The sequence below is a fragment of the Ochotona princeps genome, chromosome 15 (assembly GCF_030435755.1).
Source record: "Ochotona princeps isolate mOchPri1 chromosome 15, mOchPri1.hap1, whole genome shotgun sequence".
Lineage (NCBI taxonomy): Eukaryota > Metazoa > Chordata > Mammalia > Lagomorpha > Ochotonidae > Ochotona > Ochotona princeps.
Window position 1 is genome coordinate 44751517 of NC_080846.1, and position 27484 is coordinate 44779000.

The following is a 27484-nucleotide window of genomic DNA, read 5'->3' on the forward strand; positions in this document are numbered from 1 at the left end:
AAAACACTTACCCGGCCAGGCTGCACTATTTCATGGTGTCCATTTAAACTATACTGAATTTGCATAAGTTTCTGGAAGTTGTCCTACAGAGAGACAGTGCAGACCATGTGAAGGCCACTAATACCAAGATACCTGCATTGGCCTCTGACAGCAAGACACTTACCCCTTGTTTCATGGTGTCATTGGCATGGTTGGCTACCTCTATCACTACGGCAAGCGCATCTAAAATATACAGGAACAGAAAGGCCCCTGGTTACATACTACTCTATTTGATATTACAAATAGAGGGCACATTAAGTCATTCCAGATGAGATAGCTAGTTCTTAGCAACCAACCTCTGGTGGAGCTCGGTTAAATGAGAGCAGGAGAAAACACAGGTGGTTAGGGTCAATGAAGTTAAAGCCAAGAGGACAAAGGCAAAAACAAACCTAGGGAACAAATGATCCCAAAACAGACTCCACAGAGACACTGTAGAGTATGTTTATCGCAGCATAAATGTCAAGATTTTTGACACTAAGATTTGATTACCCTGTTCAAGTTCACAAGCATGAATAAAGGATTTCATCCAGGAGCAACGGACTAGCCCAGTGTAGCTGTGTTGTATGCGAGGATTGTGAGGAGAAAGGATCATGATACAGTAAACAAGAACTAGGACAAATAATTATTTAAAAATATTGGGGCTCACTTTCATTTTTCTTTAACATTTTATTTATTTTTATTTGAAAGGCAGCTTTTACAGAGTAAAACAGAGAGATGCAGAGAGAGGGAGATCTTCCATCCACTGTTTCATTCTCCAAATGGCCACAGATAAGCTGATCTGCAACCAAGAGCAAAGAGCTTCTTCTGACTCTCCCAGGCAGGTCCCAAGGCTTTGGGCCATACTCCACTGCTTTTCCAGGGCCTCAGCATGGAGCTAATGCCCATGTGGGATTCCAGTGCTGAAGGTGGAGTATTAGCCAGCTATGCCATTATGCCAGTTCCTGACTTTTCTTTTCTTAGTTTAATTCTAAGAGGTATAAATCAGAAATAAAAGAAAAGCCACACAGAAGCATATAACAGACCATAGGGCACTGCAAGTATCATTATTTTTAGTTAACTACTTACTTTTCTCTTTTTTTAAAAAAAGATTTATTTATTTTTATTGCAAAGTCAGATATACAGAGAGGAGAGACACAGAGGAAGATCTTCCATCCAATGATTCACTCCCCAAGTGACCACAACAGCTGGTGCTACAACGATCCGAAGCCAGGAGCCAGGAACTTCCTCCTGGTCTCCCACACGGTTGCAGGAACCCAAGGCTTTGGGCCATCCTCGACTGCTTTCCCAGGTCACAAGCAGGGAGCTAGATGGGAAATGGAGCTGTCGGGGTTAGAACCAGCGCCCATATGGGATCCCAGTGCGTTCAAGGCGAGGACTTTAGCTGCTAGGCCACGATGCTGGACCCGTAACTACTTACTTTTCAAAAAGTAGATTTGATGCTTCAGCTTTGTCATCTCCATAACTAGATATACAGCCTGTCCTTTGTCTGTTTGGGGAATGCTGTGTTGTCAACTTAAGGCAGTGTGCACTCCCTGCCCCACGCCACTGCCAGGCACACGTGCTTATGTACAAGACAATTTTCAAATGACCAGGAAGATCCAGTAGCCTTTACTGAGTAGCAGGTGGAGATGTGAAATAGCCTACACTACTCATCAGAAAACTCACACAAAAATTCTCCCAGTGTGAAAAATGGTCACAGTGTTAAACAGGGGCATGTGTCCCACCGGGGCTGTCAGAGCAGTGACAGTAGTTACCAATAAAATAAAACAAAGTAGGTGATCGTTGTTGCTCAGCTAGTGTAATCTCCCGGGAGGCTCATTGGGTTCTACTACCCATCTTGGAGGTATCTGCCTTCTTAAACATGTGTACTATTGTCACTATCACCACGGGATACAAGTATTCTCAGAGACCCCAACATTATTCCAGAAATTATGAAACTGCCACAATTATCATATCCTGGACACGTGCCCTGCTTTCTGGCATACTGGAGTTTTCCATGTGTAAGATAAAAGAAAGCTGAAAAGGTCCCAGTGCTATAGCATAGTGGTTAAAGTCCTCGCCTTGAATGCGCCAGGATCCCAAATGGGCACCGGTTCTAATCCTGGTGGCCCTGCTTCCCATCCAGCTCCCTGCTTGTGGCCTGGGAAAGCATTCGAGGACAGCCCAAAGCTTTGGGACCCTGCACCCATGTGGGAGATCCGGAAGAGCTCCTGGCTGTTGGCTTCAGATTGGCTCAGCTCCAGCCAATGCAGCTGCTTGGGGAGTGAATCATCGGATGGAAGATCTTCATCTCTGTCTCTCCTCCTCTCTGCAATAAAAAAATAAATAAATCTTAAAAAAAAAAAAAAAAGAAAGCTGAAGAGTTGGGGACAAATAATAAAGTGTTGCTATCAGCTGAGCCAGCCTCCCAGCTCTGCCTGCTCCTCCGTTCCTCAAGCTGCTGCTCTAAGGGACCTTTCTGACTCTATGTCTTCAATCCTTCGGCCTACTTTTCCAAGGTCTATTTGTCTATTTGTCTCACCTCCCCTAACTCTCAGGCAACCTCACTCACAGCTGCTCACAATTTCTCTGCCTTTTTTTTTTTTTTTTGGCCAAGTAGCATACTTCACTCTTCATGCAATGCAATGTGAGGATTTAGCTACTAGGCTATTGCATCAGACCCTGAACTTTCAATTTTTTTTTAAAAGAATTTTTGGGTTTCTTCTTTTTAAAATAAATATTTTATCTGTATTTTATATCAATTATATTTATTTTACAAATTACAAATTATATATTATCATATATGTCCTTACATAATATATAGCTTTATAAAGTTCAGAAAACATATTATGTCACATGGATTATATATTATTTTGTACTATGTCATTTGTATTTTTTTTAAAGACTGAGAAATTCAGAGATCTTCCACTTGTGATTTACATCCCAGATGCCTCTAACAGTCAGGAATGTTCCAGGCTGAAGCCAGGAGCCTGGCATGAGGGTGGGAAAGTAGTGAGGATAATGCCTCATCATTAAAAATTCCCAAAGTAAGCAATTTTAGACTTTATCCTCCATTTGTATTATTTCATTGCTTCATGAATGCATGACTTTTAAGTTTGAAAAGATCTTTCAGATGCATGAAACAGACATGCAGGGAAGCTGAATACCCATGGACCAAGGGCACGGAGAGAACCTGACTGAAAGCTTCCAGACGCAGGACATCCGGGTCTGCTCTCTGGGAGGGCTGACCAAGGCCTTCTGGGCTCACACACTCTAACTACCTTTCAGCATCACTATCACCACTACAGTATCATTACAGAGCTTTGGAAAAAGCTTCAAAACTTCAAATAAATGAAAGCAACCTGTCTACAGATTTGTTATCAGTATATTTATAACTTTTAGGCCTCAATAAGTGTAATACTAAAGCTGCAATACATGCTACCACAAGTTATTCACCTTGAGTGTCTCTATAATCTCCGGAGTCTTCTAAGAGGTTCTTTAAATAATCTAGAAAAGAAAGAAAAAAGATGTAGTGATTAGTACATGAAACTATTAAGCCTAAGACATTTATCTTCATTTATTTTGCTTATTTAATACTTCAGACAGTATTATAGCTTGTGTGACTTGTGGTAAATTCCAAAAATGTGGCAGAATAAAGCTCTGTGATCAACTAGAAATCAGGACACACGGTCAAAGCAGAAAAGAGGCTAGAGGTCCCTGGGCCATTTGAAAGACAAGAAATCAATCAGATGAAGAGTCAAGGATCTCTTCTAATCACACTACCTCTCAGTGCAGGAGTGATGAGGAGTGGCTGGGTCTCCTGAGGCTCAATTTAGGCATTTTATCCCTCAATACAGGAAACAACTTTACGTCTAGAAAACAGATACATCCAGTACAAAATGCCAAGGCATTAATGGGCTGAATAGCTAAGAAACAGACTTGTCATCCAAAAGTCTATGTGTGCCCCGGATACCAGGTCAATACATTTGTCTAGATCAGTAGTTACCAAGTATGAGCAAATCTCTCTCAAGAGAGACATTTTTGGTTGTCTCCTGATGGGAGTAAGGACATGCTACTGACATTTGATTGTTATAGGCCAAGGATTTATGAGATGCAGCCACACAATAAAGAACTGCCTGAGCCAAGGTGTCAATATGGCTAGTACAGAGAAACTCTGGACTAGGAGAAGATGGTCTGTAAATGAGCGATGGGTTAAACTGGTTCTTAAAACATGAAAAATAAACAGAGGCCAAAGGTTATACTTAATAAAACTTGAACACTAAGGAAAAGCAAAGGCATTCAAGGCCAAACTTCTTTCTCTTTTGAGAAGTGGGGGGTGGTGCCTCACCATCACACTAACACAAATGTCTCCACCCTACTGCATGCTCTGTTTTGAGTTTCTGTTCTCTGCTACTAACACAAGCCCTTTTGTTCTGCCAAAATTTGCTTGGAATTCCTTCAACATTTTCACCTTGTTAGCTCCCACCACATTTCCATCTGTAATGCTTCCTTCTCAATGACTTTCTCTAGGCTCCTCTCAAATTCCTCCTCTGCTGCAAAGATTCACACATGCAAGAAGTAGTTTTAACCTTCGAATAATTCATGGCAGGGCAGTGATTTACTTCATTGTCTACCATCCTATCAGCTCCTTTTTTAAATTAAGAATCAAAGCTCTTTGCAGGAAGGCTCCAAATCTGATTCCTCTTACAGCGTGAGTGTGGCCAATGGCTGTGCACATGGAGGAAAATAAATGCTTAGCAAATCAAGTTTTTTGTATATTTTTTAGACAGGATTGTGTCTCAACTTAGGGAAAAGGTTGAAGCCAGTACTTACGCTAGTAGGAGCAAAGAAAACAGAAGAAGGGAAGGCATGTTAAAACACTAAATGTACGTTTATCAGACTATATCTCAACTTAGCAACATTATGGAACAGATATAATTTTCTCCCATGGGTTTATGAAGTCATGCTCAAACACACACAGAGACACTTGTATAGCATGGCCAAGTTTTTGACGTAACAGAGAACACTCACTCTCAACTGCCAAGACTTCCTCCATCTCCTGGACAATGATTTGAGAGCCTCTGTTGAGTCTAGACATGCACAACAGAAATATCCAGGACTGACAAAAGCAGTGAGGTTTTGTATGACCACACGCAGCTCCCCTAAACTTGGTAGATCATCACAAACAATTTAGATCTTAATTAATCTGAGGCATGAGTTGAATGACTTGGCTCTAATCAAACGGACCTGAAAACCATAAAATCATCAAATCTGTTGACTATACATTACACTTAACCTTACTTCAAAATGAAAAACAAGCTTTATCTCACTTTGGCCGAGGCATTCCATGCATAAGCCACATTTGCAAAGTTTAAATTCTTCTTAGAATTATATGGTTAAGTGATGGGGTTGGGGCAGACAAATTTATCCTCCTTATTAGAAAGCATTAGTGTCTAAGCTGTCTCATTTGTCAAACGTCATTTTCCATAAGCCTTCAGTCAGCTGAAGAATGTACAAAGGAAAGCAGATTTATTTAAATATCAGATTCATGGCAAATTCCTATGTTTCTTCAATTCTTGCTCTTTTTAAAAAAAGATTTATTTTATTTATATTGGAAAGTCAGATATACAGAGAGGAAGATCTTCCATCCAATGATTCACTCCCCAAGTGGCCACAACAGCCGGTGCTACACTGATCTGAAACCAGGAGCCTGGAGCTTCTTCCAGGTCTCCCACATGGGTGCAGAGTCCCAAGGCTTTGGGCCGTCCTCCACTGCTTTTCAAGGCCTCAAGCAGGGAGCTGGATGGGAAGTGGAGCTGCCGGGATTAGAAACGGTGCCCATATGGGATCCCGGGGCGTTCAAGGCAAGGACTTTAGCTGCTAGACCATCACACCAGGCCCAATTCTTGTTCCTTTATATTAAAGTATATTCATGCAGATTGAGAGCTTCCTTGAAGATAATCACATTAGGAATTCCTGACCTCAAAGTCATGTGCTGGGTCTGCTAAGCCTCTGAGTTGGACTGTATTTGCTTGTACTTAAGCTGAACAGAAGTCTGCCCACCAGAACTCTCACCACCATTAAAATACACAAACGGGTCAAGCAGAACACCCACCACTAAGATGCTGCAACAACATGCTATTAACCAGGGAATTAATGGAGTCAGGTTTGCCTTCCTTGCCAATTAAAAAAAAAAAAGGTCAATAATTCCCCAAAATTCAACTTGATGAGCCATTCATTCACTTATCTATCCATTTTTTTGAGGGAATATTGGTTTAGTAGTATTATATACTCTTTCCAGGAATGTTGTGTCTCACAAAGACGACAGGAGCATGACTCTCATCAGCAGTCATGAATCACACAGCAGAGGAACAGGACTGCTCACACTGAGTCAGCCGGGAGGGGCACTGAAACCATCAGCTGCCTCAGCAACTGCTGTCAGCACAGCAAAACCCAGGGAAGGAGACCAGACAGACGTGCCTGCATTGCTCAGGGGGAGTTTATTTGCTACCTACTATTTAAGACCTAGAATTCTACAGAAACCTTTAAAATTACTTCCATAATAGAATAATCTAGTATTCTCTGAACTCTTTCCTATTGCATCGTTTAACACATCACAATTAAAAATGCGTGAAACATTGAGGTTATTTTTACAAAGGCTGGTACAGTGTGTATGTGTACAACAAAATCTACCTTCTGGCCACCAGGTGGCATCAATGATAAATAAAATTTAATTAACTACAGATCAGCAGTCTCACCCATTTGTAGCACTAATGTTAGCTGAAACACAACATGAGCAATCTCTAGGTATATGCAACTTTACTTTCTTATCCCCACATTTAAGGAACAAGATGAAAGGTGGAGGATTGAACACTGTATCATGGCTAAGTTTCCTACACAAGAGTTCCTCGATCCTTCCCACTTTTTGAATACCAAATCAACAACTTAAGCAGAAACCATTGAGAAGTATCATAATTAACAGCACAAAAACTTAGTCATCTGTGGGAATCTAGGACTTTGTACACTCAACTGCGAGTGAGATTCTTAGAGTGTGTTAGAAAGCACTGGAGCAGAGCCCAGAGGAAATGAGCATATAGGAGGGATAACATTCCCAAGTGTTTTGAATTTGAACACATGTCTTCCTTTGTATTATTTCTTCCACAAGTATGTAGTGAGATTAGCATCACATACAGAATTATGGGCAGAAAAGTAAGTCTAGACAATCAGGCTGTTTTAACAAAATTTCAGATTGTCAAAGAAACAACCTAAAATTATCCTGAGTTGTGAAACAAAATCCAGGTCATTTTAAACACAAGGCAGGGATCTAAGTTACCAGTCTGACGTCTTCAAGGCAACTTGGTGAAGTGGCCTTGAGCCCTTGCGTAAGAAGCTAGACAGAAATCCTTACTATCCCAGTTTAGCCACAGCCACAAACTGGAACTTATTGGTCATGTCTTACGGTTTGTTTTGGGCCCCTCTTTTTTTTTTGCTACATCTTTATTCAAAAAGAAAGAAAGAAAGTTGAACTAGAATGATTTTCATTCTAAAATTCATGAAGCATGCTCTATTTTTTTTAAGATTTATTTATTTTTATTGGAAAGTCAGATTTACAGAGAGAAGAGACACAGAGAGATCTTTCAAAGACTGGTTCATTCTCCAAGTGGCCGCAATGGCTGAAGCTAGGCTGACACACAGGTGCAGGGCCCCAGTGGGCTGTCCTTGAATGCTATCCCAGGTCACAAGTAGGGAGCAGCTGGGATATGAACTGGCACCACTATGGGATCCTGGTACAAGCAAGGTGAGGATTTAGACACTAGTCTACGGCACTGGGTCCCCAATTTGGGTAACTCTAAAAACTTTTAAGGGAAATTTGAAAAGTGAAATAATAATGTAGAAAATGCATATTATGAATAAATAACCATCCACTGAGAAACAATTACAGGAAAATGTGCTTGGCACAGTGGTTAGCACGTCAATTGCGATGTTTATATTCTACATCAGAGTACCAAGTGGCAACCTAGGCCACGGTGCCATAACATTCACCCTTGTGTTTCTTAAAATTCTTCATGACTATTTCAGTAGATATGTATTAGCATATGGCTCTTGACTGATTTTCCAAAATTTTAAGACTATTCAAAAGGAAACCCTTCTTCTTACATTGTTCTGTGCTTCCTACTTTATCGTAAGTTAGAGTCTTAAAAACCACAGTCTATTTCATGTTACTTACCATTTCAATGATAGAACAATTCTCCCATTTTAACCAATATATCTATCCCTGCAATTATACTTTACTCCATCTCACTAATCACTGATGTTTTAGAACATGTATTGATTGTTGTTCCCTGTCAGAATACTTCTATTAATACATTCTATTGCTTCCTATGCTATCTCTATAAATCCCAAAGTTCTAAGTGAACTTAAAGAGAACATGAAATATCGTAAATGTGTCTGAAGCCAAGTTATTCATAATGGTTCCACAGTGTAAGGTATCATTTTATGCACTATTGTTAAAACTATGCAGGGCCCAGCTTGGTGGCCTAGTGGCTGAAGTCCTCACCTTGAACACGCCGGAATCCCATATGGGCGCCAGTTCTAATCCCTGCTGTGACCTGGGAAAAAAGTAGAGGGTGGCCCAAAGCCTTGGGACTCTACCCATGTGAGAGACCTGAAAGGGGCTCTAGGCTCCTGGTTTCGGATCAGTGTAGCACCAGCCGTTGTGGTCACTTGGGGAATGAATCATTGGATGGAAGATCTTTCTCTCTGTCTCTCCTCTCTGTATATCTGACTTTGCAATAAAAATAAATCTTAAAAAAAATTATACAGTTTCACAGGACAAGGACCCTGCCTTAAGTTTTCTTCTTCTTTTTTTAAAGATTCATTTTTATTTATTTGTTTGCTTTTATTGGCCACAAGCAGGGAGCTGGATGGGAAGTAGGGCCACCCGCATTAGAACCAGTGCCCATATAGGATCCTGGCATGTGCAAGGTAAGGACTTTAGCTGCTAAGCTACCGCACCGGGCCAGCCTTAAGTATTTTCATATCCCTATGACCTGATAATGGTTGCAAATTTATGATGAGATTGTACTTAGAGTAACCACATTTTGCTTCAGATTTTACCATGCAGTTGAGATAACACTTTCAAATCATACCTCCAATTTAAAGTGCTCTGGCCCCTTACAACTCTTCAGTTTCTCCAATCCCTGACAGGTGGCTCAGAGCTGCCACTCACAGAAGCGATACTTGCTACAGAAATAAAATGTAATCTTCTTGGTGGTCAATTTCACAGATTCATGGCTTCGAAAGCAAGCAATGCCTTCTGTGAATTAGAGAAGGTTTTTTCTTGGGGTTGATTGATACAACCCTTCAGCAGAGTGCAAAATATGAGAAGCATTAGAGTGCAGGCTGATGAGCACCTCAGTCAGGCACTGTGGTACAGGATTTAAACCTCTGAAGGAGCCCAGGTTCAAGCTACCGTAGCCTTTGATAACTCCAGACCTCGCAGGGCATCTCTGAAGGCCTGACAAAGCACACTCCAGGGTCATGATTCAGCAGAACTTTAGAAGAGATCCCAGAATAGACCGAGTCTCTCCTGTGTCCTGCTTCAGGACTACGTATATCGATGACACCCTCAGAAGTCAACTCACAGAAGTCTTTCAAGGATAGCAGACATCCGCTAGTTTCACCTGGCTGAGACTCGCAGGGGATGTATATTCCAGTTGCTAAGACTGCCAGTTTATCAAGTGAGAATCTCAATGTACAGAAATGACTTGGGCACAGGCATGCCCCACTTAAGGAAGCTCTTATCCATATTTAATGCAAAGCATTGTTAACCAAGAACAAATTTAGGTTTAGAAGTTTACGTGTATTTTACTACCGAAGAAACTTGTAGTGAATTAAGGCAAATATAAGCATCAAAGCAAGTTCAAGTTAAAACAAATTTAGTGTTTCCTCCAACTGGAACAGTGCCTACTGTGAGCTACCGATTCTAACTAGAACTGTGAGAGAAACTCCTTGGCAATAGATTCTTCCTACTAAAACTTGCCAAGACAAGTTTTAGCAACAGAGGCATTTGATCCAGAGAATCTGGGTCAAGCCTGCACTTTGGGATGGAAAAGAATGGCTTTAGAATTGCATCTATGAGTAGAATTCTGCAAATTTGGATGAGCAAAAACAAATTATTTTCACTAACTTATAAATAAAACAAAATTTCTTCTACCATAAATGTAGGCAGTGAACCACTGTAATATCAGCAATACCTGTGATGGTATCATATAAATCATATTTTTATAACACATCATGATTTTTGCAGACATCCCAAATACTATTTATTCTAAATATTACCTCAAAATCATGGAAATCATTATACTGTCTACCATATTTTATTTAATGCAGTATAAATGAAGTACATGTATTACATGTCAACTCAAAAAATGTATTAGGGGCCAGGGTTATGACAGTGGATTAAGCTGCCACCTGCAATATCAGTAACTTGTGAATGCGGGTTCAAGTCCCTGGCTGCTTCATTTGTGGTTCAGCTTCCTGCTGATGTACCTAAGAAAGCAAAGAAAAATGGACTATGTCCTTTGGCCTCTGTATCCACGTGGGTGACCTAGATGATATTCCAGGCTCCTGAGTTTACCTGGCACAGCTCCAGCAGTTGGGACCATGTGGGAAGTAAACCAGTAGATGGTAGATCTCTTTCTCTCTGTAACTTTGCCTTTAAAACAGATAAAATTCTTTTAAATAACCATATATTTGGGCCCATGCAGTGGCATAATTGGTGAATCCCCTACTTGCCTGTGCCAGCGTCCCCTACGGGCACTGGTTCGTGTTTTGGCTGTTTGACTTCCCTTCCAGCTACCTGCTTATGGCCTGGGAGGGCAGCAGAGGATGGCCCAAGTTCTTGGGCCTCTGCACCCATGTGAGAGATCGGGTAGAGGCTCCTGGCACCTGATCAGCCCAGCTCTGGCCATTTTAACCATCTGGGAAGTGAGTCAGCAGATGGAAGATCTATCTATCTGTTTCTTTCTCTTTTAGGTAACTCTGATTTGCCAAGTAAAATGAACAAAATCTTAAACACATACATTTTAATAACTGTATTTCAGTCCAATTAGTATTCTTTCTAATTGTACACATAATATTAACATTATTCTGGGCTGGCACGGTGGCACAGTAGGACCAGCCAATGCCCACAACACAGGCATCGCATACTGGATTGCCAGTTGAATCATGGCTGTATTGCTTTGCATCCACCTCCCTGTTAATGTGCCTGGTAGGCAGCAAGTGGTGGCCCCACTACCTGGCTCCCTGTTACCCACATGGAAGACTATATATATATATACATATATATATACACATACCTTCCAGAGGAATCCAGGCACAAAAAGCTTAAGAGGTTCTGTTCTCCAGTGTAATTACATTTTAAGGCTTTAAGATAACAGGACAGGCAAAATATGCTTACTGTATATAAACTCAAGTTTTTCCACAGTAATAAAACAGTTCACAGATACAATGTATGTAAACAATCTTTCAAAACACTTTGTTCACTTAACTGCAATTGCAAATTGCCAATGAACTGCAAGACAACAAGAGCTCATTGGAGCAGGACTTGCGAATACCATCATCCCCCTATTTCACAACATGGGACTGCCTTCTATCAAGGACTTGTCAGAAACCAGATTCTTTGGTTGAAGTCCAGAGAAATCTGCACCACACTTTTCAAAATCCAACTTCTACTGCCCTTGATTTTGTTAGAATGGCCAGAGGTACACAATTAGATCTGGGTTTTAAAATAGATACTTGGCTAAATCAAAATTTCACTTTTCAGTAAATGTTCTCCAGAATCATATATTGATTTAATGCTAATCTTTTCTTAACCACATTATTAGCCTATTCACAGGTCAAATCTAAAGCTTCAGGACATTGTAAAAGATATTTTAAACATTTAAACATTCTATTTTCTACCAACATGGGAAACTGGAACTTCCAACCATCCCAGATAAATATTATAGAAAAAAATTATTATGGTATTGGAAAAACTTTTAATAGAACATAAACATTTGGACAGGGTCAAAGAAACAATGTGATTCCCATTTAGATGAAGTTCAAAGGACTGGGTTTCTTTTTTTTTTTTTTTTTTCAAGATTTATTTATTTTTATTTAAAAGGTGGATTTACAGAGAGAAAGAGAGGCAGAAAGAAAGATCTCTGATCTGCTGGTTCACTCTCCAAGGCCACAATGCATGGAGCTGAGCTGATATGAAGTCAGAAGCCAGGAGCCAGGGGTTTCTTTTGTGTGGTCTTCCATGTGGGTGCAGGGTCCCAAAACACTGGGCCATCCTACACTGCTTTCCCAGGCCACAAGAATGGAGCTGGATGGCAAGTGGAGGAGCTGGGAAGGGAACCAGCACCCACATTGGACCCTGGCACTTTCAGGAGAGGATTAGCCAATTGAACCATGATGGCATCCCCCCCTCCTCCTTATCTTCATCTTTCCCTTTCCTTCTTTCCTTCCTTCCTTCTTTCCTTCCTTCCTTCTCTCTTTTTTGAAACATTTGTTTATTTTTGTTAGAAAGGCAGATTTTGAGAGAAAAGTACAGAGACACATCAAGATCTTTTTTCTAAGTATAAAAGTAGAAAAGGGGGCCCAGTACGGTAGGCTAATGGCTAATTTCCTTGCCTTGAATGCACCACGATCCCATATGGGTACTGGTTCATGTCCCAGCTGCTCCATTTCCTATCCAGGGGTCTGTAACCTGGGAAATCAGTTGAGGACAGCGCAAAGTCTTGGCACCCTGCACCCACAAGGGAGACCTGGGAAGAAGCTCCTGGCTCCTGGTTTTGGATTAGTTCAGCTCTGGTCACTGTGGCCACTTGGGGAGTGAACAAGCAGACAGAAGATCTTTCTCTCTGTATATCTGCCTTTCCAAGAAAAATAAATCTTAAAAAAAAAGTAGAAAAGGTTTTTCAGAGGATTTTTTTAAATTACATTTTTCATTATATTTTCTCAGTCATGATGTTCACTAATTCAATTTGCCTCAACACTACTGTAATACCTTTCAACATAGCAAAGGTTTTGTTGTAAACAAATTATCTATCATACAACAAAGGTAGAGATAAAAAAAATTAAAAGATTTAAGTGTCATATGTGTGGTAGATATTGAAAAGGGATTCTTAAGATAAAGCTTATGTATTTTTATATGCACAAACAATACACATAAACACAGTAAACCCTTAGAAATCTAATGAATACACCAGACTATGTTCATTCAATGTGAGTGAATATTTCTTCCGATTGCTACCTGAGTTAGTCAGTCTTTGTCTTTAATGGGTTTACAATCTCAGTAAGTAGACACGATAAAAACCCAGGGAATGCTTAAGCTATTAAAACATCTAGCTATAAAACAAATGGTAAGATCAATATGAATGTGAATTATGAAGTGGAAGGGCTAAAGGCTTTCTCGAGTGATTGGGCACAGCCTCAAGGAGCAAGCAAGATCAGACAGACTGGATACTCCATCAGCAAGGGCTATAGGTATGCTGTTCAGACACTGAAGCCACATGGCCAGCTCAGGGTTTGTTCAAAGACTCTTTTTTGCTTACTTATTTTAGTTACAGAAAGACAGAGAGATCTCCAATCTGCTGCTTCACACTCCCCAAACCCAAGCATTTGATATGAGATGGATGCTTTAAACAGCAGGCTAACTGCTACACCAAGTGTCAGCAACTATATTATTTATTTGAAAGGCAGAGAGGAGGGACAGAGAAAGGCAAAACACAAGCGAGCTGGCTTCACTGAGTCATCTTCACATTACCACAATAGCTAAGTGGGTCAAGGTGAAGTCAGGAGCAGCTATGCAGGTTTCCCTTATGAGTGACTGATCTAACCACCTGAGCCACCACCCGCTGCCTCCCAGCGTTAGCAGGAAACACACTGGTACCTGAGGCAGGACTCTAACCCAGGTCCTCCTGTAATAGGGTGGAGGTATCCCAAGCAGCATCCTAACATCTGTGCCAAATGTCTGTATACCACAATTATCTGTGAGTGAGAGATACCTAGAGGGGGAGAATTTGACCTGGAAGGAAAGATTTCAGAACTGAGAAACCTATTGCAGCTATAACAAAGGAAGATAACATTTGAGTAATTCTAGGTTACAAACTGTGTTCTTTAAAAAAAAATTTTTTTCAAGTTAACTTTTTAATTTAAGAGCCAGGTAAACAGACAAGAGAGACAAGCAGACAGAACTCCCACCCACTGGTCTACTCCCCACATATCTATAATGACAGGGGCTGGGCCACGCCAAAGGCAAGGGCCAAGACCCCAATCCGAGCCTTCCAAATACATGACAGGGACCCAACTACATGAGCTTATTGTTTGCTGCCTCCCACAGCACACATTAAAAGGAAACTGTAATCTGGAACAGAGGCAGGAGTCAAACCCAGACACCACGTGGAGAGCAAGCTTTTAAATGGCAGCTTAAGGGGTAGACTAAACACCTGCCCCAAAAACTTTAGTCTCTACTTGGTGGATAATTGATCTTTAAATTTTTTCTTATGTGTTCGTGGAAGAGAAATTAGGTGATACAGTGTCACATTACATAGCAAGCAATGGTAATAAGCAGTAACATGAGCAGTACAAAGATAATTACACAGTTCTGCATGAATTTAGATAGACCTGATCTGCTTCAATGCAGGGAAATGGAAAGAGTAAGAATCAGAGGGGGAGGAAAAATTTACTGGCAGTTCCTGCCAGAGCGGAACAAATTAGGACAGAAGATTTCAGTCCCTTTCATCATGCGGTGCCTGAACGACTAGAGGGTGGTTTTTGCTCTTAACTGAGATTTAGTGAATCATTTATCCATCAAATATTGTACTACTGCAAGAGTACTCTCAACTTGATAACAAGAAGCAACTGTTCATTTCCTAGACCTTTCAGATAACTTGAGTTCCTGATATGCGCCAGGATCTACGCCAAATACTGGGACTGGGAGTTGGACAATCCCGATCCTGAAGAGATAAGAAACACTGGAGCAGCGGTAACAAAGATGCTGTTCCTATAGCAGAAACTGTCTCTGCTTCCTTACTGCTGCTTCCTCATTCCCATTCCTCCTGACTTCAAGCAGGATCTGAACAAGAAACAGATCTAAACACTTGCCCAAATGCACTGGGTACACAATACAAGTATAACACAAAGTTTCTAGCTTTAAATAAGTATCTAACTCTTATTTTTTCTTAAACATCTCATTACACAAATGAGAGTGCATTCTATCAGATTCTATTTCGTGCTGACCTTAATAAAAATTACTGCTACGAATAAAGTTAGAAGTATTTTTAATTGCAATGAAAGAGATAGCATACCCTGTAGGAATCCAATTTATCCAGGAAAAACAACAGTGATATTACACATTAGGCTGGTTTCTCTAATAGTAGCAAGAAACTCAGAGTGTAGAGATTTTCTAAAAGGAGCATCCTATGTACCAGAGTGTTTCTCAATTGGCCCCTTGCAAGGAATTGAGGTGTGCACAGATCAACGGATATAGATTCAGGCAGAAACCTTCCCTTTCTCTGCCTAAAACTCAATAAATCACATCTGCCAAGAGTTGCCTCAAATAGAGCCTCACCCCTTTCTGCCCCTGTACATTCTGTGTATTTGGAATTGCTCCAAGTTCCAGAGTGGGGGATAGAAGCATTTACCGCAGAAGATTGTTGACAGGATTATATCATTTTAGCTAGTAAAGATGGTTAATTAGCAAGCTTCAACAGATGGAAATTTAAGACTTAAAATCCAACTTCTAAAAATGCAAATGCATAGACAGGGACATTTTTATAGCATCAGTAGGAATATCTTGCAAAAGTAGGGAACAATGAGATCATGGAAAAGTGTATTGGAAAAAAAACTATTTCAAATAGAAATATACAACATTCTCTTAGTAGCAGTTCTCACAGGTCCTTAGAATGATAGCTATTTCAATCAATACAATTTCTGTAATTTAGGCAATGCTTTTTTTTTCTTTAAAAATAGTCTCATTATCTGAAAGACTAAGGCATAAATGTAAGGTTGTAAAGAAGGCCTGAAACGGTAGCATAGTGACTAAAGTCCTTGTCTTGAACACCCTGGGATCCCATATGAACATTGGATTGCATTCTAGCTACTCTACTTCCCATCCAGCTCACTGCCTGTGGCCTGGTAAAGCAGTCAAGGACAGCTCAAAGCTTTAGGATGCTGCACCCACAAGGAGACCCAAGAGAAGCTCCTGGCTCAGGTCCAGCTATTGCAGGGAGCTGAGGAGTGAACCAGTGGGTGGAAGATCTTTCTCTGTCTCTCTCTATATATAAATCTTTCTAGTAAAGAAAAATAAATAAATCTAAAAAAAAAGAAGGAAAGAAAAAGTTAAAAGACTAAGTCATAAAAAGAGAAAGAGGCTGTCCATCTACTGATTCACTACCCAAATAGAAGGTCTACCCAGCAAGAAGGTCTGGGCCAGGCCAAATGCAAGAGTGAGGCGTTGTATTCAGGTCTCCCCCATGGGTGACAGGTGCCTGAGTATCTGGATCACCTTCTACTGCCTTCCCATACATTTTAGCAGAAATGCCAGAATGGAAGTGAAAGAGGTCTCAAACTGGAGCCATGATACAGGATGCTAAGTCACAGGCAGTGTCTTAGCTGGCAACATGTTGCCAGTTCCAGGGCAGCACATTTTTCAGAAGAGGCCTTCCTGTTCAGAAGGTATTCCCAGATGACTTCAGATCTTTGAAAACTTTTTCTCAAGGTTGTTTTTTTCTTTAAATCTATTTTAAAAAATTTTTATTGGAAAGGCAAATTTACAGAGAGAGAGGGTGGGGAGAGAGAGGGAGGAAGAAAATAGAAGGAGGGAGAGGAGAGGAAGAGGAGAGAGAGAGATCCTTCATCTGCTGGTTCACTCCACATGTGACCGCAATGGTCTAAACTGAGCTGGTCCGAAATCAGGAGCCAGGAGCCTCTTCTATCTAGGTGGAGGATCCCAAGGCTTTGGCTATCCTCTATAGCTTTCCCAGGCCGTAAGTGGGGAGCTAGATAGAAAGTGGAGCAGCAAAGATATGAACCAGAGCCCAAGTGGGATTCCCGTGTTTGCAAGGTTGAGGATGAACCAACAAACCAGATTCTCAAGGTTTTCTAAGCTAAGAACACCTGGGCTCGGTGCTTTTGTCCTTGTTGGGCAGCTCAGCCAGGCTGAGTTCATGATGCTGATGGACATAATGTCTGGCGCATTTACAAACTGTTTAAGTGAGGAGTGATATATTCAGAAGTTCTGCTTTCTTTGTCCATTTTATGCTCACAGCGGGAGTGAATTTGGACATGGCAACAGTCACCTGTAGGACCATGTCTCAGGATGTTCATAGGATTCAATTCTACTAAATACATCAGTTTCTGTCAGCCAGCCCTAGTCTAATAGTAAACCAGTCCATAGTTCGAGCAATGACCAAAGTTAATTCTTCAAGATCAGGTTTAGAACACAATATTAGAACTATGTTGAGCAACACTGTAAACTGCTCTGTTTTACAGCGGTAATTTTAAAATCCCATTCTACTGTTCAGAAGACCACATATTCTACAGTAAATCTTGAAAGTCAACTGTGATTAAGGCCTATGAGTGGTGATGGTGGGCTTCACTTGTATTTTGCACCAAGCATCTAGCAGAATGTGAGGCCACCTTGATTCTGTGCATCTTGCATGCTCACAAATAATCCCATCATCTCTCTCCCTCTTTTTGTGATTAGATTACAGGTGACTGCAAGGGGGCCTAAGAGTCTCTTGAGTGATTCTGTGCTGTAGTCTGCAATTCTAACTCTATGATTATGATGATTATGTGATTGCATTTGTCAAAACTCACACTTTAGGTGAATTCCCCAGAGTGTATATTCATCCTTCAATAAACATGAAAACAGGAAAAGAAAAAAAAAAAAAAACCACCAAAGCACACATACACACTTGGGCTCATGTGTTGTCTAAACCCTAGCTTAATGCCAACCAGAACTGTTATCTTCAAGATTTCTAAACCTGACCCGGGTTTCTGGAGGATGAAGATGTTTGCACTGAATTACAGTTATGGATGCAAGGAATTTTGAATGAAATTTAAATAATCATTACTTCAAAATATATGAATACCAAACTCACAATGTATTCCATAAATATTTGCTAAGTCATAGCACAGACTCTAAGGCTCAAGTGGAATTGGGGTCACCAAGATGGCTTCAAAGAAAGTGGGAGACTTCAGTGCACACTAACAGGAAGGAAAAAAATGTGAATACATGAAAGTCTTGAATGAGGAAAACAAGGTCTGTGTTGTTTCTCTCAGTTCAGTTTTGACTTAGTGATCCCAAGCAATATACTCATCACCCCGTTCCCCACCAACAAATCCACAAATACTGAGGGTTACCCATAAATTAGGTATTGTATGTCACTTAAATTATGGAAAAGATTTTCAAATTGAAGAAATAGGGCAGAGGTGGGAGCTGGCCTAGTGGTTAAGGCCTTAAGCCCTGTATTGGGACGACGGGTTGGACGCTTGCCTCTGGTTCGTGGCTCCAGCTCACACTAATGCACACAGTGAGGAGGCAGCTGTGATGGTGCACTAATTGGATTCGTGCTACACACAATGAAGACCTGTATTGAGTTTCTGGCTACAGCATTTAGCATGGCCTACCTCTAGCTCCAACTTCAGCTGTTGCCAGCATTTGGGAAGCAAACCAGCATGTGAAAACTGTATTTCTCTACCTCTCAAACCAGCAAACATACACACATATACATAAGAAAGAAGGGAAAAGTTAAACAAAAGGCAGCTCAAAACTAAAACTAACCCAGACCTCAAATGACAATGATTTTATAACCTAAACAAAAACTGTTCTCTAATATAATTTTTAAAGTTTGCTTCTGCCACTTTACTATTTCACAGTCAAAAACAAACTCAACATGAAATATACATTAAACATCCATGTTACTTTTTTTATTATTTTGACAAATACTAAGGCGGGAAATTATTTTACACTAAAATATCAGAATCTTATGCCATTTTTTTCATGTTTAAAAATCATACTTCTTTGGCCATTAAAACTTATTTCAATCAACAGCTGTGCAAATTAGTCTAAGCCATTCAACACCTGATTTCAAATGGAGCGTTGAATTTATAAGTAAAATACATCATGCATGTCAGTACTTCCTTATGTCCTTCGTATTCTAAATCTAAGTACAGATGGACAGGAAATGCTCAAATTATTTGATTGTTTCATGCTATTCCACAAATCTAGTGCCTGGTTTACAGTGAGAAATTAAGCTTAAAACGTGACATACAGAGGGGCCATAAATCCTGGAGCTGGAAGGCAAGCATTCCTCATCAGTGTTGCTCTTTTTTTTTTTTTAAGATTTATTTATTTTTATCACAAAGTCAGATATACAGAGAGGAGAAGAGACAGAGAAGAAGACTTTGTGTCCGATGATTCACTCCCCAAGTGGCCACAACAGCTGGAGCTGAGCTGACTGGAAGCCAGGAGCACGGAGCCTCCTCTAGGTCTACCACACAGGTGCAGGGACCCAAGGCTTTGGGCCGTCCTTGACTGCCTTCTCAGACCACAAAGCGGGAGCTGGATGGGAAGTGGGGTTGTCCAGGTATAGAACTTGCGCTCCCATGGGTTCCTGGCATGTTCAATGTGAGGACTTGAGCCAGTAGGCCACCACGCCAGGCCCTGCTCTGTCTTTTGAGGGACAAACCCGGAAGACATGAAGCTTTTGTGTAAAAGGAAGTGAAGAAACCTTGGTCTTCCAGGACCCACCTACCACCAAACTGAATAAATTAAGCCGAAGGGCCATGAACACAACTTCTTGAGGTCAGTAATAGCCAACTACTCCCACACCTGTTTACATAAGTTATAAAAATCTGGTGCTCCCATGAGGGAGGCAGGTGCCTAAGCAAGGTTGCCAGTGTGCTGCAGCAGAAGGGTGGATCAGAAGCAGAGGTGACCGAAACTGAAATGGCATTCATGGCAGTGGTTTAACATATACACCACAATGCCTGCTGCCTCAATACAATTTCCAGTGACCGGGCCCGGAGTGATAGCGTAGTGGTTAAAGTCCTCGCCTTGCACGCGCCTGGGTCCCATATGGGCGCCGGTTCTAGTACCTAGCTGCTCCACTTTTCATCCAGCTCCAGGCTTGTGGGCTGGCAAAGCAGTCGAGGACGGCCCAAAGCCTTGGGACCCTGCACCCGTGTGGGACGCCATGAACAGCTCCTGGCTCCTGGCTTTGGATTGGCTCAGCTCCAGCCGTTGTGGCCGCTTGGGGAGTGAACCATCGGATGGAAGATCTTCCTCTCTGTATATCTGACTTTCCAATAAAAATAAATAAATCTTCAAACAAAAAAAGTTTCCAGTGGCCATTACAGATGCCTACTGCCACTGCACATTCAATATATTTCACCTAGTATTCCAAAGGATTTAGTTCTTTGTGTTCAATACTAAACCTTATACTGAGACTACAGTAGTTGAGAAACAATTCAATCTCTATAAAGGTAAAAAATTAACTAATAAAAATTGTTAACTATGAAAATAATACTGTAATAATTACACGGCTATAATGAGGATTTAAAGAACCATGTAAGGGCAGGCATTTGTCACAGTGGTACAGTAGTCACTTGGGAAGCCTGCATCCTGTACCACAGTGCCTGGTTCAAGTTTCCTGATGCTGCAGCAGATGATATTTTAAGTAGGGCTCTGTCATTCATATGGGAAACAAATGGAGTCCTGGTATCCTGGCCCTAACTCTGGCTGTTGTTGGTATTCAGGGAGAGAGCCAGAAAATGGAGAATCCCTCTCCCTCAGTCTCTTTCACTTTCAAATGAAATGACGGTAAATAAATACAGATTAGAGAACAACAAAAATAACTAATGAATATAAAACCCTGGGCATGGCCTCAAATTACAACTTTTTTCTTTGCTCCTTTGTTTTTTACACTAAAGTGGTAAACTGGGTAGACAAAGTTGTGTAAGTAATCTTGAGATTTATACTGTAATAGAAAGTATAAATGATAGTAATGACAACAAAATAATGATGACATAGAATTACTGTTACTACTACCACTACTACTGCAAGAGTAGAAAACAACAATTTGAAACTTATTGTGATCAAAGCACTATTCTCCATACTGTCCATGTTTAGCTCATTAATCAATCCTTTCCAATGAATAACTAGTGCTACAGTATACAGTATAGTATAACAGTGCTATACATGCATGTGGAAGTGGCCCCTCAAACCCCACTCTTATGCAGTTGGGAAAGTACGTTCTTAGGACTAATATTATTGAAGGTAAAATGACAAAGGAATATGGAACTAGAATGGTGAAAGGCTTCTGAGCAAAGGGAAGTGTACGCATGAATGTCAAGAGGTGAGAATGCTCACAGGGATGTATAAAGGATTCAAGGTACTTCAGTTCAGGCAAAGAATATGTGAGGTACCTGTGGCAATCTAAAACCCGCATCTTGGACAAGGGGGTTACCAGAGTATTTGGTGAAAGCAGTTTCATGAGGGCAGTGAAGAGTTGGTTGGGAACTTGCTGGAGAAGCCCACCTGTCAGCAGCAGCCTGTACTGGGGGATCCTCTGAACGGGCTTGAGCAGGTAATGCTTGAGGGCCAGACTGGCACAGCGTGGGCTCATCTGAAAGGAGAAAGCATCCACAGTAAACAAGAAGAAGACACCCAGGCCTGAATGTTCAGGAAGCCAGCAGCAACTCTGGAACGGACTCTGCAAAAACTTCCTTTCAAGCTAAGGCACAGTTGTTAGGCTGTGAGTGAAATGACGGCCAGGCCCACTCTGTTCTGTAGGTTGGTCTCTGAAATCACTTGCCCCTGGGGAAAACTTGTTCACAGCTCTGTCACAGAGTGAGGCAGCCAGAGCTGGCATCCTGGGGAAGCGAAAGAGTGCCCTGCTCAGCATCTCCACTCAGAGTCTGCCAGGGCATTTGCAGGTATAAGCCAGCCCCAGTAGTCCCCAGTGAGATAAGGTGGCAGCAATGGAACTGCTAGGAATGTCCCTGTAGTCATCAGATTCCTTATGGTTAGTACACTCACAGTAACAGAGTGATAAAGGAGAAACTAAAGGTAACTTCAAAAGTAGCCTTTGTAAGAATCCCTTTTCTAAAGAGCCCCAAATGATGTAGAAACCTTTTTTAGGCCAACGTCCTTGTAAAAGATAGCCCCAAAATCACTGCATATGGAAACATTTGATTGTAGAACCATGTTTGATTTGAGCATAAAGGTATCTGATTCTGTTTTCAAGTTCTTTTCCTTAGTATACACAAGAGAAATATCTGCCCACTCATGAGAGCTTCAAACTAGGCTCCAATCCAGCAGTTTACAGTGAAGCGAAATCAAAACATCAAATTCATTCTGCATCTTAAGGGGCAGTGCTGTATACTTCTTACAGTCAGATGGGTGTTAAGAGTTTTATTTCAGCTGTCTTCAGAGTGTGGTCTCTTTCTGAAGTATACATTTCTGATGTCTTGGTATACAGAATGATTATGGAATGAAAATCGCAGTCCATGCTATAAAATATCATTCTTACACGCATCATTCCCTGTCTTATGCCCTTTCTTGTTACCAAGGCAACAAGTCTACTCATTGGATACAGACCAAAACCTGGGTGAATCACCAGTTACCATAACTACATCAGATTTTGTTTTTAATGGTATAAAGACATCGGGGAAGAGGAGAAAGAACCCAAAAATGTGGGGATGGAGAGGAGAGAGCAACAAATGACTATTGTCTACTGCACAAATTATAAGCCAGCATAGGAATTAAAAGCAACCTTCCCTGTTTAGTTCTGCACAGCTGGAATTCAAAGCAGATAAATAAGTATTAAAATACAATCAACTCAAATGTTACCTCAAAATGGTAGAGTGGAATAAAATAGAAATTGTAGTTGAAAAAAAAAATTTAAGTTCTGTTCCATCATTGTATCCTTAATCACTTTAGGCTTGTACTCTCATAATTTTGAGCCCAAATACAAAGATCTTGGCTGATATAAACATATTAATTTCTATGCTTAAATATATACCTAATTTTATATTAATTGTATTATAATTCAAACTTTTTTTTAAACTTTGACACTAAAAAAAGGGAAACAAATTCTAGTTCCTGTCCATCATTATGAGTTAGCTATTAAAAGACTAAAAGGAAAGGTAAATTAAAAAAAGAAGTGAGCACTGGAGTGGGTCCCTGGGGCTAACAGGAAAGAACAAAGCCACAAAGTTTCAGTTTTGACAAGACAAAAGATTGACTGAGATTTGATGGCACAATAATGTCAATTTACCTAAAAGTAATGAACAGCACACAAAAAAGAATTGAGTTCATGTCATGTGCATTTTTTCTCAATTAAAAAAGTATCCAATCATATTTTCCATGTCAAAATATTTCAATATGCAACAATTGTTCAAAATTAAATCCTGTATACTTTTGAGTTCTTACAATTAAGTACATTCTATTTTTTCTTTGATATTTAGAAAGAATTCTAATATCTTTTCTTTTCTATGACTGAACATCATTAAAGCTTCAAAGGAAAAGAGAAAATCAAAGGAAATGCTTAACATTAGGTGGCAACAAATAATACCTCAAAATCTCTAACAACAGCAGCGAAACCTGGATTTTTTTTGCACTGCTCATCCAGCAAAGCTATATTCTTATCAAATTCTTTGATGTATGTGGAATACATCTTTAGATATGGTCCCTTCTTTACAAAGATATCAGCTATTCTTTGTTGTTCAGTCCTACGGACAGAGAAGAGATACACAAAAATACAGAATCATTAATTGTCCCAAAACACATCCATCCAATGATGAACAACGTCCCACATACAAACCATCAGCTAGCTCATTTCTTTTTTTTTTTCTCCTGACACATTTCCCAAAATGCTACTCATCATCAATTTTCCCATCTCATTTTGCTTGGCCTCTGCCAGATTTTTGTTGTTGTTGTTGCTGTAAGAAGAATCACATTTAATTAGTTTCTTTCTTGCAACTTCAGGTGCTCAAGTACAGCTGAAAAAAATCTGAAACAGCTATAGACCCATGACAGACTGATACAAACAGAACTGCATTTATAAAAAATAAAAGTATTCACACACCTACTCTCTCTCTCTCTCTTTCTCTCTCCCAGACACCCTCCCTCCCCACAAATGTACACTTTCTGGAAACTAAATTGGTTTTGAAAACCCTTCTTCCGCAGTGATGAGAAGAGGGGAAAGGGGAGGAGGGAGGACTGTAGGTGTGCCCAATCCCTGCGCCCTCCACCAGAGTCAGGTCGGGCAGATCTTTAGCTGGTCTTCCTGGCTCCATTTTTGCCTCCTCCATCCCGTTCTTCTGTGAAGAGAGTCCAATAAAAAATCCCAACCAACAATGTAGGGTAACAATATACTCCTTAACTTGGTGGACAAAGGCTCCAGGGATTGCCTGATGGCTACTTTTCTAACATATCTGACACATCTTTCCCCCTCTGCTCTCCAATCACACCGACCTACTGTACATTCTTTGGACATACAGACTTCATTCATACTTTATAGACTTAGAGTAATGTTTTACATGGAGGACTGATTGCTCCTCCTTTTTAAAAGATTCATCTTATTATTTTCTTTTATTGGAAAGGCAGATAGATATAAAGAGAAAGAGAAAGATCTTCTATGCACTGTTTCACTCTCCAAGAGGCCACAATGGCCACAGCTGAGCTGATCCGAAGCCAGGAGCCAGGAGCTTTTTCTAGGTCTCCCACACGAATGTAGGGTCCCAAGGCTTTCGGCTGTCCTCTACTGCTTTCTCACGCCATAAGCAGGGAACCAGATGGGAAGTGGAGCAGCTGGGATATGAACTGGTGGATCCTAGTGGATGAAAGGCAAGGATACAGCCACTAGGCTATAGTATCAAGCCTTGCTCCTCCTTTTCATCCACTTGCCAATTTAAATGCCTTAACAGTCATCCAATTTTCACTGGCTACCACAGCATCCCATTTCTTGTTAAAGAGTTGTTTACTTCTATTTGAAAAAGCAGATTTACAGAGAGAATGAGAGAGATCTACTTCTTCCACTGATTCACTCCCCAAATGGCCAGAATGGCCGGAGCTAGATTGGTCCAAAGCCAGGGCATAGGGGCTGCTTGCAGGTCTCACATATGGGTGCAGGAGCCCAAAGACCTGAATCATCCATCATTGCTTTCAGAGGCACATTAGCACGGAGCTGCATTCAAAGTGGAGAATGGGATGCTGGAACTACAAGCACAGGCTTGATCTCCTACCCCATGGCATTGGCTCCACAGCATACCATCATAAAGTTCCACACATTCAAAACACCTTCTGAAACTTCATTTATCTGGTCCTTCCTCTACTAAAATGTCAGCTCAGCACCAGTTCTGTGGTGCAGAAAGTTTAGACACTACCTATGTCAGCAACTCATATAACATGAATTCAAGTCCCAAGTGCTCTACTTTTGATCCAACATTCATGCTAATGGCTTAGGAAAGCAGTGGGACAAGGCACAAGTCTAGGGGCCACTGCATATGCGTGGGAGACACAGATGGAATTCCATGCTCCTGGCTTTAGTCTGGGCCAACCCTGGCCCCTTCAGCCATCAGGGGAGTGAAGCAGCAGACACACGACTTCTCTCTTTGTAACTCGCCCTTGCGATAAATAAATAAACCTTAAAAAATACTTTACAAAGTCTGCTCCACAACAGCAAGGCCTCATATGCTTTGTGCACTGTGATAACCTATTTCACACTAGAGCAGGGATTAGAGTACATAGTAAAGACGCAAAACTTGGTTGAATGTGAAAATAAATCCTTTCAATATTATTAGAAGTTAATGGGAAAATGTTATTTCTGGAAGCCAGAAAGCCAAAGAATATGTCTTGACTCAAAGAGAAAAATATTTTACTAAGGAGAAAATATTTCAGTCAAGGATGAGAAGAATTTTATGTGAATAATCAGTGCAGTTTTCTCCAAACTATAGTTTTACTTGTCCTTTTCATAATTTTAGTATGTTTCTTAGGGATGTTTAATGTTTTAATACTGAATACTCATAGAGATAAATTTAAGAACTCTCATTCATATCTTACTTCCATAAATAAACATATTTTGAAAGCAATTAAGATTAATTTTAAGATAATTTATTAAAAATGACAAAATACAGAAATTTTAAATAACTTTCACCATGACTTTTAAAACCATTTTTTATTTTTTTAAAGACTTACACTCTTGGAGGCCCAGTATGATGTCTCAATGGCTAAATTCTCCCCTTGCAAGTGCCAAGATCTCATATGGGCACTGATTCATTTTCTGGCTGCTCCAGTTCCTATCCAGCTCCTGGCTTGTGGCCTGGGAAAGCAGTCAAGGACAGCCCAAAGCCTTGGGACCCTGCACCCATGTGGGAGATCCAGAAGCTACTCCTGGCTCCTGGCTTCAAATGGGTTCAGCTCTGGCTGTTGCAATCATTTGGGTAGTGAACCAGTAGATAGAATATCTTTGTCTCTCCTTCTGTCTAAAAATCTGATCTGGCTTTCCAATAAAAACAAACAAGGCTTTAAATTTATTTTTATTGGAAAGGCAGATCTATAGAGAGGAGACAGAGAAAGATGTTCCATCCATATACTCTACCTCCCAGATATATAGTAGCAGGAAACTGGAATTGAGAGCAGAGTTAGGATTTGAACCCAGACACCCTTAGGTGTGATGCTGGGGTTTTAACCTGAGTTTTCACTTGCAGAATAAATGCCAGCCTCTACTCCCACCCCTGTATCAGTTTAAATATGCAAGCAGACCGAATTTATTTGTAAGCAACAGTTCGCATTCCCATGTGTGGAACTTCATTTAGTCCCATGAAGTCTACTGTCATTTTCCTTATGTGTTTGGGACGTCCCAATTATGGTTATGGTTCCCATTTAAAGATAAGATTTTTAAAGTAAGTTAGGATAAAATAATACCTGAAGAAGAAAGCAGATACCCATTCAGTTTAACTACTGGTTTCTTTGTAATTCCCCATTAGTATATTATTAGTAAGGACTATATTGAAAGAAACATTTACTATTCTACAACTTGCAACCTGTAACATAATTGTATGTCACATTTCTGTAAAATGGGGTATTGATGCTCTTAGCTTGAAAATTGTTTGAATTCAGGCGCAGCGCAGCAGGCTAGTGGTTGGGTTCCTCGTCTTGCATGCACCAGTTTGTATCCTAGCTGCTCCACTTCCCTTCCAGCTCCCTGCTTGTGGCCTGGGAAAGCAGTACAGGACAGCCCAAAGCCTTGGGACGCTGCACCAACATTGGAGAACTGGAAGAAGCTCCTGGCTTTGGATCAGCTCAGCTCTGGCCACTGTAGCCGCTTGGAGAGTGAACCAGTGGACGGAAAATATTTCTGTCTCTGCTTCTTCCTGTAAATCCGACTTTCCATAAATATAAACATAT

The 27484-nt window shown here is 40.7% G+C and overlaps 1 protein-coding gene across 2 annotated transcripts in view; it reads right to left on the reverse strand.

The window, feature by feature from the left end:
* Positions 1–27484, reverse strand: part of FGD6 (FYVE, RhoGEF and PH domain containing 6) — a 122347-nt gene that overhangs the window by 21323 nt on the left and 73540 nt on the right. For both annotated transcript variants that reach the window (XM_058673254.1, XM_058673253.1), the window contains exons 7-11: positions 23649–23805; positions 21611–21698; positions 3475–3525; positions 164–222; positions 12–83 (exon numbers count right to left, since the gene is read on the reverse strand). In XM_058673254.1, the coding sequence (XP_058529237.1) occupies positions 12–83; positions 164–222; positions 3475–3525; positions 21611–21698; positions 23649–23805 (427 nt within the window). The remainder of the gene's footprint in view (positions 1–11; positions 84–163; positions 223–3474; positions 3526–21610; positions 21699–23648; positions 23806–27484) is intronic.